Genomic DNA, 14434 nt, shown 5'->3' on the forward strand with positions numbered 1-14434 from the left:
GGAAGGAAGGAAGGAAGGAAGGAAGGAAGGAAGGAAGGAAGGAAACATGTATTAAGCTCCTACTATGTTCCACGTACTCTGCTAATAAATTTACAAATATTATTTCATTTGATCCTTCCAACAATCTTGGGAAGGAGGTATTATTATTGTCCCCATTTTACAGTGGAGGAAACTGAGACATACAGAATTTAAGTGACTTGCCCAGGGTAACACAGCTAACTAGCAAAAGTCTGAGGCCACATCTGAACCCAGGTCTACCTGACTTCAAATCTTTTCCTGTGGCACCTGAAGTGCCCATCAGAAATTATACATCAAAGCCCCCTAAATCTGCTAGAAGGGGACCCTACCAGGGTCCCTGGAAACCACCTAATAGATCATAATAGTGAGGGAACATTTCACCTGTGTTGCTAGAAACATGCCCCAGATTTAGGTCTGTCTATGTTTGTATCCAGGGCTTTGCTAGGTAATCAAGGCTTCACTAGAAACAGCACCTTGGAACCATATTTTGCTGATTAGAAAAACCTAGGTCTATAAAAATGCATATTACATATTGTCTTCCCTACTGGGGAGGCAGTCACCGGCTGGTTAATAAACCCTCCTATCAAATTATAATTGGCTTTGCTGTCATGTCCATTTCATTTGTCCATTTCAGCACCTTGCTGCTGATACTGCCCACATGGCTACTCAATAAATACTGATGGAATTGACAGGCAGGTTACCATTATTTAACTAAATATCAAAAGTGTAGAGATGTTTTTTCAAATAAGTATATTACATACTACATTAAATGTAATTAGATTTGGGAGGGAATAAGATACAGCCTTTTGGTAAAATTTATGATAAAATATAGCACTATAGTTATTACCACAGCTCCCCAAATATGAATATCCAGACATAAACACTCAGGTGTAATACCTTCCTTCTCCTGAAAGAAAGGAGGATAGGGAGAGAAGAGAGAGATAAGGTTGGGCAAGCAGGATCTACCCCTTCTTGTTCTTGGGTCTGCAATAAAGGGAGGTGAGAGCGTAAAGTAGATGTGTTATTAGCATTGCAAGTTGGAATATGGAACAGTTTCCCTGAGAAACAAGGTTATAAATGATGTTTAGGTTTTACAATACATAAATTCTAGAATGTGGCTACACTTGGAAGTTTTTCTGTATTGAGACCCTAAGTACTACTGATAACATTATTCCCCTTGGAAAAATGGATATAATGGAAAATAAATGAAAATGGAAAATAGAGTTCCAAATGCCCAATTTATAAAGACTTTTAGCGTGCAACCATTTCATTGGATAAAGGGTAGTTTGTATTGAGTCTTTATTCCAGGAAGTTAGAGCCACTTTGCATAAATTACTTCTTATTATACAAAGTAGGGTTTCAAATATGGTGGTGCCAGTTTTTTGAGAAGGCAACTGCAGTTCCTGGAAGTGGCACTGCAGGTTAGATACAAGGATCGGTTTGAAGCACTGTGGGTCTTTTATGTCATTCATGATCCTCTGATTCCTGCATATGTCCTCCAAAGGTCTAACTAAATAAATATAGCTTGGTAGCTTTTGAGATGAAAAAATGGAAAATGACTTGAGCCCTAGTAAAAATGTAGCACATGAACAAGGTGAAATGTTGTACTGCTGAGATCCTACATGGGCAATGTTTCTTTAATACTCTACAGGAAAACAATGTACTTTTTTCACTATTTCCCCAAGGACAAAATGAACCTCAGTATCACGATTTTTTTGTTATGTAGAAGTCAAAAATTGATTCATCTTTCTTTTTCCTGCAAATCATTACTACGAAATTTGTTTGTGTCGGAAGTTTTTGTTTAGGTGTCAAAAGCCCCTAAACAGTATCTATTTTGTTTCACTCGTTTCATAGCCATAAAACAATGATAAAGCTTCAAACCCAAATTCCCAGAAATGCAGAATAAGAGAGACCAAAGGATGAATACCTAGATTCTGACAGCCTGGTTGAAAATATACTTGCTGAATGGGGGAGAGGGAAAGTGAAGGAGTCTCAAACCCATCTTTCTATGACTTGATTTCTTTGCATCACTTAATGAAGAGGGCTACCAGATCAAACCCAACAGGACATACAACTAGAGAGGGTCATACACAAGAGGAACAGGAAATGTCATCTTGTTTTAGATCTACAGAGCACATCAATCACCAAGGGGACAACACAACTATAGAGAGTTGTACCTCATCCAGAGTCATGATGGTTATTAAAGACAACACAAACATAAAATGAAGAGAGAACATACCTGTTGAGGTCAAGATTCTTATAAAATTCCAGACATTTACCGAAGTATTTTTTTTGAGAATTCAGAACATCCAGCTGGGCTGCACATGTTCCATGTTTCTCCCACTCATGCTTCCTGGAAAAAACAAAGAAAAATTTAGAGTATTAAAAAGTCTCTGTGTGAAAAGAAAATTGGAACAGATACATGATTAAAACACTTATAGTTGTTTCCACAAAATAAACCCATTTCGTCCTACTGCTCTTTCAGACAGGTTATTTCTCCAGCAAATCAGGAGAGATGAAAATATTCACAATATGTACGATTCTGAAGTTCCCCAAAACACAGCCATACTTGGGGTAACATTCAACAGCCCCCGTAGAGTGAGTGCTCTCTCCATTGCCTTTCATTGCTAATCAGTTCCAATTCATTTCTACGATTACAGCCTGTTCAATTTGCAATAGACTGACGGTGGGAAATATGAAAATGCCATTGTTCAAACACCCACATATTCACTAGGAGATGCGAGTCGTGTGTTCTCATGCAGATAGCTAGTATTTTACAGTCAGAACATTTTATAGAGACAGTCATTTCTCAGCAACTAGGCATGAATTGATAAGATAACTAATATCTAAGAAAAATGCCTTAGAACGATTTAGTCTCAGCCTCTCCTCCTCATAGATAGCTTAGTGCTCAGACGCATAATAATGGTAATTCAAAAGAAGAGAGAGTAAATCCACCTACTATCCCCTAAACTGTCTTCAAACTTACAGTAAAATTTTTCTTCAAAAAAATTTGATTCAACAATTTAAATCATAAGCTTTGATATGTCACATAAGGTGTAGGGTATTAAGTTTATCTAGTTCCATAAGGAGGAAGAGAAAAAATTTATCAGGTCACCCAAGAATTTAATTAAAATTAAGAAGTATTTATTAAGCACCAAGTGTTTACCAGGCATTGTGCTCAGGGTTTTGTTTTTACAAATATTAACTCGTTTGATCCTCACAAAAAACTCAGGAGGAAGGTGCTAATTTTACAGATGAGGCAACTGAGGCAGACAGAGGTTAAGTGATCTGTCCAGAGTCACACAGCTACTAAATGTCTGGGTCTGGATTTGATCTCAGGTCTTCCTGAATCCAAGGCTAGGGCTTTATCTACTGCACCACCTAGCTGCCTCTAGATATTCATTCCCAGGAAGAATAAATGAATGCAGATGAATAAGGAAATCAGTTGCTTGAAAATTACTTGGCTACATATAGTAATAAGGACAATTCTGCAACTGTTAATCCTACCTTTATACCACCCATTCATTTCTCAACCTCTTGCAAAATGATTATCCTCCTCATCACTCTTCTGAAACTCACCAATGCCATCACTGAAAATCCGATTATCCTTTCCTAGACCTTATTCTTCTAGAACTGGCGGTAGCCTTTGTCACTACTGACTGCTTCTTCCTTCTTGATTATTTCTCCCTTTGGTTCCAAGATACTTCTCTCTCCTGCTTCTCTTCTTGCCTATCTGACTCCCCCTTCCCTCTCCCATTCCCTAAATGTAGGTGCTTTCCCAAATTTGCCTTGGTCTTCTTTTTCTAAACCCTTTCTTTTGGGTGTAGGAATTTCTTGGGACGAGGAAAAATAATGCAATTTGTTGACATAGAATTAATCTGGCAATTTTTTACATTTTTAAAAACTTGTACTGTGCAGTGTTTCCTTCTCTTGCTGCAAGCACTTGTTTTACATGAGTTAGTGTTAAGTTCACAAGATTTTGACATATTCTGGCAAAAGGGCTTCAAAAAGGATAGAGGAATGACTCATATTCTTATAGATTAAAGAGGGGGGAAGAAAAAAAAAGAAAAGTACATGATAATTTTATTATATATTTAAAAGGAATAGCAAGTTGTAAATAACAGATTTTCATTTTGTTGTGGAAATGCTTGTTTTATTTCATAAATTAAAAACAAAATAAATTTTTTTAAAAAGGATAGAGGAAGTAGAGAATATAGATGTATACACATATAAAATATATCATATATACATATGTATGCATGTGTATACATGTCTTTATGTGTGTATAGTTATACATACACATGAACATACATATATCAATATCCTAAGTGATATACCACAGAGAGTGGCCACAGAAAAGGAAGAAAGAAGAAATTTAAAAGGGAGGATAATATTGAGGAAGATAGTCATAATCAAATCCTAAACCTGAAGGAGGGGATTAAAAGAAAAGAACTAGAAACTAAATAGGTGCCAGTCAATTGGGGAATGACTGTACTAATTATGGTATGAGAATATGTTGGAATAAAATGATGACATAAGAAAATTATAAAAGAGAAGATTTCAAAGACTATAACAAGAAAGATGAAACAGTTCCTGACCTCAATGAGATACAATTCCATAGGGAGAGATTACACTGTCTCTACAAATAGGTTTGAACCTGGGCTCTTCCAGGTGCTACTCTTGTGACTTGGGCTAAGTCCAATATTACGTGAAGAAACAAAGCCAGTTTTGCATAATAAGTTCAACAATCGAAATGTATCTGGGTCTGTGCAAGCTTCAAATCTTAGCACAAATTCTCATTTGAAATAAACAGAACACACACCAGATATTGTCACCTCAGGTTGATTCAACATCACATCATGAAATAACCACAATAAAAGTCTAAAATAAAAATGAATTCAGGGTTGGAACTAATCCAAAGTCACCCAACTTGTTATGGTTGCCATTGGTTATTAAAATTTTCTTTAACCTTAAAGAGAAAATGTCACTTTGAAGGACAGGTAAAACAAAAGATGCATGGCTAGACTGCACTAAATAAAACAGTTTCCATAGCAGTTTAAAGAATCAAAAGATGCTGGCAATAGATGAGATCTTTGCATCCAATCCACCCCTTTTCTTTTCATAAGGATTGCATATAAATCTTTCTACAAGGATCTACAGTCATTGGAGTCATCAAGAACACGTTTGAATCCCACCTCTAACATCCAATAACAGTGTGGCCAAAGGCCAGTCACTTGAGCCTCAGTTTCTTAGTCTGTAAAGTGGGGATAATAATAGGTAGAAAGTCATAGAAATGATGAATGGAATCACCAGGGAATAGAATAATTCTCTTCTCAGCAGCAATGACAATATTTATTCAAATATTTATCTGATTATGGTTTCAAAACTGGAAAGCAGGAGCAGGAAAGGAGGGAAAAGAAGGTAAAGGACAGCTGCTCCTGGGTAGCTATGTGGTAGATAAATACTCTAGCATTTACTTCCCAGGGTTATTGTGAGCCTCAAAGGAGATAATACACATAAGGCACCATATAAATGTCTGCTATTCCTATTTAAGGAACCTGGAATCCAAAGAAGTAAAAGTACTTACTGGCTAGTTCATAGATTTAGAGCTGGAAGGAACATAAGAATCACTTTGTTTAATGCTTTCATATTACTGATGAGGAAGCTGAAGCTAGGGGACTTAGCCCAGGTCACAAGAGTAGCACCTGGTAGGTTCAAACCCAGGCCTGCTGAATATCTCCCATGATCCCCTCTCTTTCTAGCTACACTGTACTCTAGCCTTGACTGCTGCTGTAGATAACCTCCCTGCTTTCAAGTCCTGAAACCATAATCCAGTAAATAGTGTCATCGATATTGGGGTGAATGTTAGCGTACTTCCCAGTGACTCCACTCACCATTCCTGTGACATTTCAAACCACAACATCCCTTCCTAGACAGCACTCTCCTATAATGATTGTGTCCTCTTATTAGAATGGAAGCTTCTTAAGAGGAGAGAGTGGTTAATTTCTCAGTTGTATCCTCAGACCTTAGCACCCAGTAGTTGGCACATGATAAGTGTTTAATAAATACTTTTTCCATTCATCTGTTTATATATCTGCGTCCCTTTCCCTTAGCAGTAATCTTGGAGGCACAATGAAGGAAGGTAGCCACTGGTCCAGCCAGTTAGGCAATTAATCAACCAATAAGCATTTATTAAGGACCTACTGGGTGCCAAGGCTGGGTGCTAGGCACTAGAGATACAAATACTAAAGTCTCTGCCCTTGTAGACTTTATGTTCTACTGTTGAGTTATAGATATAGAATTATATAAATATAGAATAGATTTAGAAGATATATGGGTATAAATTACCCAACACATATTTACAGATATGTAAGTAGATGTATATACAAAATAAATACATAGTGCTGGGCATGTGGAGGATGGACGCACTAACTGTTATTGTTCAGTTGTGAACCCATTTGGGGATTTCCTGGCAAAGATACTGGAGTGGTTTGCCATTTTCTTCTCCAGCTCATTTTCCAGATGAGGAAACTGAGGCAGCAGGATTCAGTGACTTGCCCAGGGTCACACAGCTAGGAAGTGTCTAAGGCCAGATTTGAACTTATAAAGATAAGTCTTCCTGACTCCAAGCCTGGTATTCTATCCAATGTGCCACCTAGCTGCCTGGATACACTTAATAACTGAGAAAATTATGAAAAGATTCTTAAAGGAGATGGAACTTGGGAAGCTAAGGATATTGCAAGAGGTGTAGGGAAGGAGAGAGAGCATTACCCATGTAATGAGGTATGAGGAACCATATGAGCCAAGGTCAGAGAAATGGAAAATAGAATGTTGTCTATGGAGAACAGCACGTGAGTCAGACTGGCAGGACAGTCAATTTAGAGTGTGTGTGGGCAGTGATGTCCAGGCAGGCTGAAAAGAGAGTTCAAATTGTAAATCCAAGCCAGTGGCGCACACAATACATGGTGACCCAAAAGTCTTAGTGCAGCTTAAAGTTATTTAAACTAACATCTTTAAGCTATTTAAGTTTAAAACTAAGACTTTGGGGATACCCTATATTTACTAATTTTGAAGATTTGTTTTTCTCTTGAGTTACCTGACTACTCCCAAGCCAGGACCACATCCTCACAAACCACAACTGCTTCCACTGGGGAAGAGGTAAACAGTAACTCGATGAATTACAAAATCGCAGAATTTTAAGAGCTAGAAGGGCCTTTAATGGTCATCTAGTTGATTCCATAATTCAAAAGAATTCCCACTATAAAATACCTAACACATAATTATGCAACTTCTCCAGCGAAGGAGAAGCCAAGGCAATTTTGGACAGTTCTAATAATTAGAAAGCTTTTTCTGACATCAAGTCTATATTGGTCTCTTTGCAACTTCTACCCATTACGTGTAGTTTTGCCAATGGGACCAAACAATAATCATTAATTTCTTTACCGTATGACAGCCCTTCAAATACCTGAACATGTTCCACTTGGTTCTTCTCATCTAATTAATGTCAGTTCCTTCAAACAATTCTTTTATGACATTGACTCAAAGCCCTTTCTCATTTTGAATTAATCTCCTTTGGAAACTCTTCAGTTTAATAATGTTCTTATGAAACTGATTTCTGTGGACCCAGAACTGAACACATTTGGCCAGGACCTAACAGAGAAGGGATTCCTTATTCAGTTCCTTGTTCTTATAAGCTGACCTCTTTTAATGCAACCTATTTAGATGCTAAGTCAAACTGCTGATTCACATTGACCTAGCAAGCCACCCAAACTCCCAAACTTAACTAAACACAAGTCCTCAGGTTACTTGTGAGGTTGATTTTTTAACCCAAGAGCAAGAGGTTACAATTAGAATTATTCCACTGAATTTCATTTTATTATGGATTAAGGCTCTCCCTCATCTCTACCTCCAGACTTCCCAGGTTTCCTTCAAATCCTAATTAAAATCCCAGCTTCTACTAGAAGTCTTTGCCAATCTCTCAACTCTTAGTGCCTTCCCTCTTTTAATTATCTCCTATTTATCATGTAGATAGCTTGTTGGTACAAATCTGTTTGCTTGCTGTCTCCCCCATTAGATCCTGAGCTCCTTGAGGGCATGAATTACTGTCTTTTGCCTCTTTTTGTATCCCCTTAGTTCAAAACCTGGCACACATAAAGTGCCTAATAAATGTTTACTATTAGCATTGGTTCAGTGCTCTAGACTGTCAAGGTCTTGTTGGATCTGCCCTATATTATCCAGGTTTATTACCTTATCTTCCTAACAAGTGCTATACAAAAAAAATTGATGAGAATGCCACCAATGCCTTTATCTAAGTCACTAATAAGATGTTAAACCATGGGGCAGCTAGGTGGCACAGTGAATAGAGCACCAGCCCTGGAGTCAGGAGAACCTGAGTTCAAATCCCGCCTCAGATACTTAAAACAAAACTAGCCGTGTAACCTTGAGCATAATCCCATTTGCCCTACCTTCCCCCCTCCAAAATAAAAAAAAAAGCAACAAAAAAAAGAATGTTAAACCATACAGACCCAAACACAAACCAATGAGGCATTCCACAAGAGACTTAATGCAAAGCTGAAATTGAGCCATTAAAGACTAATCTTTGGACCCAATCATTCTACCTATTCTGAATGTCACTGCATTATTATTATATTGTACATAAATCTTATTTTTATTTTACAAACTGTCACTTGAGGTGGAAAATGAAAACAAAAACAAAATCTTTCCAAACAGAAACAATAATTTCCTGATTAGCTGTCTCTGTGCTGAAGAACTGCCACTCTTTAATATATTTATAAAGAAACTTAAAAATAAAAACATAATTTGAACAAAAGATAGCTTTCTTTTCCCAATAAAGCCAAATGAAATTAAGTTGGAATATATTTCACAGTAGAATGAAATTTTCGCAAAGCAGCTTTCACAAAATTATACCCCTTGCCAGTAACACTAAGAAACCCAAATAGTAAGACTTTGGGAGACAGAATTACTAATTTTCGGATTTATTTTTTTCACTCAATACAAGAAAAAAAGTAAATAGAAGAAAACTGTAACTTACTACTGAATCTTAGAAGATTCAAAGTCATTTTGACCTTGTTAGAAATTGTTACTCTGAATCATTACATATTTTTCATTAAATATAACTGGACCTACTATGGTGTTTGGAACACAGTAGGCATTCCATATATGTTTACTGATTGACCAATTGCTAATTTAGTATGAGTTAATATGTCATTGACCTCTGAATTGAACAGTATAATTAATAGAGTGTTCATATTTTTAATAGTGAACTGGTTACCATAGTTTCTTTGTTCTTCAGTGTGTATGAAATATAATATTAAATGCTTTTTAGGGCCAATGTCAATGTACAATATGTCAATGTACAATCTCCATATTCTAAGACCAGATGCTGTACTAAAACAAAAGAACCAGTCTAGTTGTGTTCTATAGCAGGATTAGCTATTTCTAAACTGTTATTAAACCTGATTTTCTTTTCAAAATTCCTCATATATAAAGGAAAATTTCAAGCTCCAGTCGTGGGCCTCTCATTGTAAAGCCATTTCAGTGGAACATACGTACTTGGGGGAAATTTTACACTTGAATCCTATAACACCATTCAAGTAAAAATGACTTCCACACTGCTTCTTTCCAACACAAAGCTTTTTCTGACAACCCTCCAAAAAAATACTTTCAGGTTAAATTTGCCTCTGAGAAAAGTCAGAGACTTTTATCTCGCCAAAAAGAACAAACCCAAGGGGTAGCTAGGTGGCGCAGGGAATAAAGAGAGCACCAGCCCTGGAGTCAAGAGGACCTGAGTTCAAATTGGACCTCAGACACTTAACACAAAAAACTAGCCATGTGACCTTGGGCAAGTCACTTAATGCCAATTGCCCTCCAAAGAGCAAAAAAAAAAAAGAAATCTATGTGTTTGTCACTTAACCCCTATTGCCCTCCAAAAAACAAACCCAAAATAATAAAAAAACAAAAAAAGCTGGTTTCATTGTTGTCTGCATTATGAAAAACAGAACTTAGAATGGGGAAATAAAGAGGCTTCTTGCCTTTGGCCAATTTAGTTTAACAAAGGGAATATTAGGTTTAACTTCTAATGGATATTAAAGATTTGGCATGATTTTATTAAAGTAATTATTTTTAAAATTATCTTGAAATTAACAGATATTAAAGGCACACAACAAAGATGTAGCACTGAAAAGGAACTTAGAGACAAACTAGTCCTCCATTTTGCATGTGAGGAAACTGAGGCCCAGAGAAGTCATGGGATTTGTCCAAAGTAAAACAAATAGCCAGCAGAAGAGACAAGTTTTAAACCAAATCATCTCTGACTCAAAAACAAAACATTCATTTAACTGTAACATAGGGTCTTTCTCATTTTCAGCAAAACTCAGCTTTTTCTAAACATTAAGAGGTTTAATTGAAACAAGCTAAACATTTTTTTCATTTTAGATATTAAGCTTGGCCACCTTTTTTTCAGTTATTCAAATATGAGAGCATTTATTTTTCATGAACCCATTTTACTTTTTCCCAAGAGAAGTTCAAGAAAGCAACATCCTTTATTCAGAATAAGTTTTTTCTAATAGGAAGTAAAATTTTTGTTGGCGTCCAAATATTTCACACTATTACACCATGACTTTAAAAGCTAAAATTTAAATGAAAGAAGTAAAAATAATGTAATTAACATATGACACTAACACCCTGTAGTGAGAGAAAGCATGCCCCAGTGGATAGAAGCTAGGCTGCCCCTAGAGTCAGGAAGACCATTTCAAGTCCCACCACTAACACCTATGGACCATGGATGAGTCCCTTAATCACTGAGAACCTCAGGCAACTGTATCACCATATGCACAAACATAAACCACATCATATATGTTACATCCACATTCATATCCAATATCAGAAAGTCAAGCAAAAAGACTGTAAAAAGAAAATTCCATTACTCTATTTTTTTTTTATTTTTGAAGGGCAATTGGCATTAAGTGACTTGCCCAAGGTCACATGGCTAGTTTTTGTGTTAAGTATCTGAAGTCATATTTGAACTCAGGTCCTCCTGACTCCAGGGTCAGTGCTTTATTCATCCCCTCTATTTTTTTTTAACATGGGAGAAAGTCACTCAAAAAGTTACATGACAGAATTATTTCTATTCAATGTGTTTTTCGAAGTTATCAGCTTTGGAAATAGATAGAATCTTCTATCTGTGCTTCTCACAAACATTTTATTAAACACTTCATTTGTAACAGTCCTAACTTGTTTTCCAAAAGACAAGAAGAGTTCTTGGACTCACCAGAATTGGCTGCGATTAGGAGACGGATGGATTACATCAGGCCAGAAATGCCTCATGTCAGGCAAAAGATCCTGTTCAATTAAAGGAGAGAGAAATCCATGCATATTTTAGTGACACAAAATCAAGAAGGAAAATTTTATATATATATATATATACACACATATAAATTTGGTAATATAACTAAGCTACTTCCATTAAGGTAAACAAAAGGTTTTATGATTATTCCTCCCACCAAGTATCTAGGAAGAGTTCTCTGAACGCTAACTTGAAGTAGTAAGCTAAAGCTAGATTTCAAAATGCTACTTCCCAGATTTAGTTCCATTAATAGCCACAACCAGTAACCACAGCTGCAAGAATAAATGATGATCAACCCTGGGCATCAAGTGAAAAACAAAAGTTCATGATACGACTTTCGGATTCCATACCAAAGAAACAAGAGTAAAAAACTAAGGTTTGGGTTGGTATGTAAGGATCAAAAAGCTATCCTTTTCTATACCCCAAACTTCATAGTAATAATGGAGGACAAAGTCTGGTTACACATGACTAAAAGTCCACCATTTTTTCTACAACACACATTCCACTTAGCACAGGACCACAGGAGCATAAATTTTAAGGTGGAAAGGATATCAAAAGCCATCTAGTTCAACCTCCTCCTTTTACAGATAAGGAAACTGAGGCCTGAGGAGCTGGAGTAATTTTCCCAAAAGTCACAAAGTAATAAACACCAGAGATGAAATCTGAACCCAGTTCTTCTGAGCAGATAACTAGGACTCTTTCTACTTTATCATTCCAGAATAATAAATTCTTCAGGGCAGAGACTGTCTTTGTATTCCTACCACCTAGCATGGTGCACGTGAAAAGTGTTTAATAAGTGCTTGTGGATTTACTGATGGAGTGGAGTAAACTTTAAGATATACTGCTCTACAATTTGGAACTATGACCAAAGGGCTATAAAACTATGCATACCCTTTGACTCAGGAATACCACTTCTAGATCTGTATCCTAAAGAGATAATAAAAATGGGAAAAGGACCCACATGTACAAAAATATGTATAGTAGCTCTTTTTGTGGTGGCAAAGAATTGGAAATTGAGGGGATGCCCATCAATTGGGGAGTGGCTGAACAAGTTGTGGTATATGAATGTAATGAAATACTATTGTTCCATAAGAAATGATGTGCAGGCAGACTTCAGAAAAACCTGGAAAATATGCATGAACAGATGCTGAGTGAAGTGAGCAGGACCAGGAGAACACTGTACACAGTGAATCACATTGTGTGATGACCAACTTGGATAGACTTAGCTCTTCTTGGCAATGCAATAAACTAAAACAATCCCAAAAGACTCATGATGGAAAATACTATCCACATCCAGAAAAAAAATGTACTGTCCACATCCAGATGTCTCAATGCAGATCAAAGTATTTTATACACTATTTTCTCTCCCCCCCCCCTGCCCCCGCCTTTGGTTTCAATTCTTCTTTACAACATGATTAATGTAGATTCAATAGATTGCACGGGAAAGGAGGGGGGATAATTTTCAAACTCAAAATCTTACAAAAGTGAATGATGAAAACTTAACCTACATAATTAAAAAAAAAAAACAGATACACTACTCTAAGGTTTTGTCTAAATGTCAAAACAGTTCAATTGAGAGAAAGATGCCAATACTAGCATCATGTAGGAAGAAAGCAACCCTCAAATTTAAAAGCATGAGATTAACCAAGCCAAGCCATTGTTCTTCAGCACATTTTCAGCTTGTTTGTCAGGTTTACACCACAACCAGCTGATAACACAGAAGAGCAATTAGCCAGGTCGTTTGCTTACCACCTCCCAGAAAGGACCCCTGTCCTAGGATAAAGTCCTTTCACATTTTCCCCATTCTGGGTTGTATGCTACGTGTACCCTCCCTCAACATACACAGTTTCCACTGAGTCTCTCTGAGAATGCAGATAAGCATGAGGACCTAATTTCTTTTTCATTTCCTTTATCCCCAAATAGTTAACACCTAGGGACATACAAGTTACCTTGACGGTTCAATAAGTTTCAAGGATGCACACTGGTGGAGAAAGTGACTTTTGTCTTGTATTCCTGCCACTCCAACAAAGGTCCCCTTGCCCCTTATAAGTATTATGGAAGTTACTAATGATTTACTTCTGATATTTCTCATTTACCATCAAAAGTAGGGACATTCTTCCCATGAATATTAATTATCTTTAGGTGGCAAATGGGAATAATTTTGATAAGATGGTTTATGGGGCTTCCCCCCACTGAAGTAGCTTTGGAAGTAAAGTAATTAAGAACTACTGCATTAGGGCCAGCTCCTCAGAGAAGCATACCCCTTGAGGGTCAATGACACCAGAATGAATGAGTACAGGTGCGTTGTGAAGAGGATAGAAAAGAAACAGAAGCTACTCCTCCTGACCTGATGGGATATATAAGCTAGTTACAGAAAGAAAACCTATTAACAAAAAGCAATCAACAAATATGTACAGATACATGTCAGTCAAATTCAATGCACTTCAAATGAACACATCTAAATGATAAAGAAATTCAGGAAAGGGGTTGTTATCTTGGTAGTGTTATAATGCCACAGATAAAGCTAGAAGGGCATTAGGCCATTACTCTTATTTGACAGATAAGGAAATTGAGGCCCAGAAAGGTGAAGTGATTTCTATAGGTCAAATAGCTAGCAATAAGGAAGATTTTTTTCCCATACATATTTAATCAATAAAAGTATTCTATAAAATCTGTAGGGTTCAATCCTGGCTAGTATATCATGATAGCTAAAACTCAATCAGAAAATTTAATTCCAAGAACACTGCTAATAACACAGATAAGACTATTCTAGTCAGACCACAATTTAGCACTGACTTTCATTAGATAAATTAAAAAGCAACACCTGGAAAAATAAAAAGCAATACCTTGATCTCATCTAAATTAAAGTGCCATGATCGATTACACTCTCCAGCTTTGTCAGGCCTAGAAATAAAAAAAATAAAAATAAAAAATAGAAATGAATCTTGGGATGGTTTTCCTTGGGACCTATGGCTAACAGTTTATCCTTTCTACATTATATTAGAAAAGTTGCAATCAATCTTCTTTCTTTCATTAGGTAGCTTCATGAAG

At 36.6% G+C, this 14434-nt stretch overlaps 1 protein-coding gene across 2 annotated transcripts in view; it reads right to left on the reverse strand.

Annotated features, from left to right (window-relative positions):
* RNASET2 (ribonuclease T2) overlaps window positions 1–14434 on the reverse strand; it is a 48084-nt gene that overhangs the window by 12397 nt on the left and 21253 nt on the right. The window contains exons 5-7 of one of the 2 annotated variants that reach the window (XM_069070412.1): window positions 14230–14287; window positions 11309–11379; window positions 2258–2371 (exon numbers count right to left, since the gene is read on the reverse strand). In XM_069070412.1, the coding sequence (XP_068926513.1) occupies window positions 2258–2371; window positions 11309–11379; window positions 14230–14287 (243 nt within the window). The remainder of the gene's footprint in view (window positions 1–2257; window positions 2372–11308; window positions 11380–14229; window positions 14288–14434) is intronic. The other variant, XM_069070413.1, reaches the window with a different exon arrangement.

This window comes from Petaurus breviceps, unplaced genomic scaffold (assembly GCF_028583685.1).
Source record: "Petaurus breviceps papuanus isolate PSGF00001 unplaced genomic scaffold, PetGlider_PUasm1.0 90808, whole genome shotgun sequence".
NCBI lineage: Eukaryota > Metazoa > Chordata > Mammalia > Diprotodontia > Petauridae > Petaurus > Petaurus breviceps.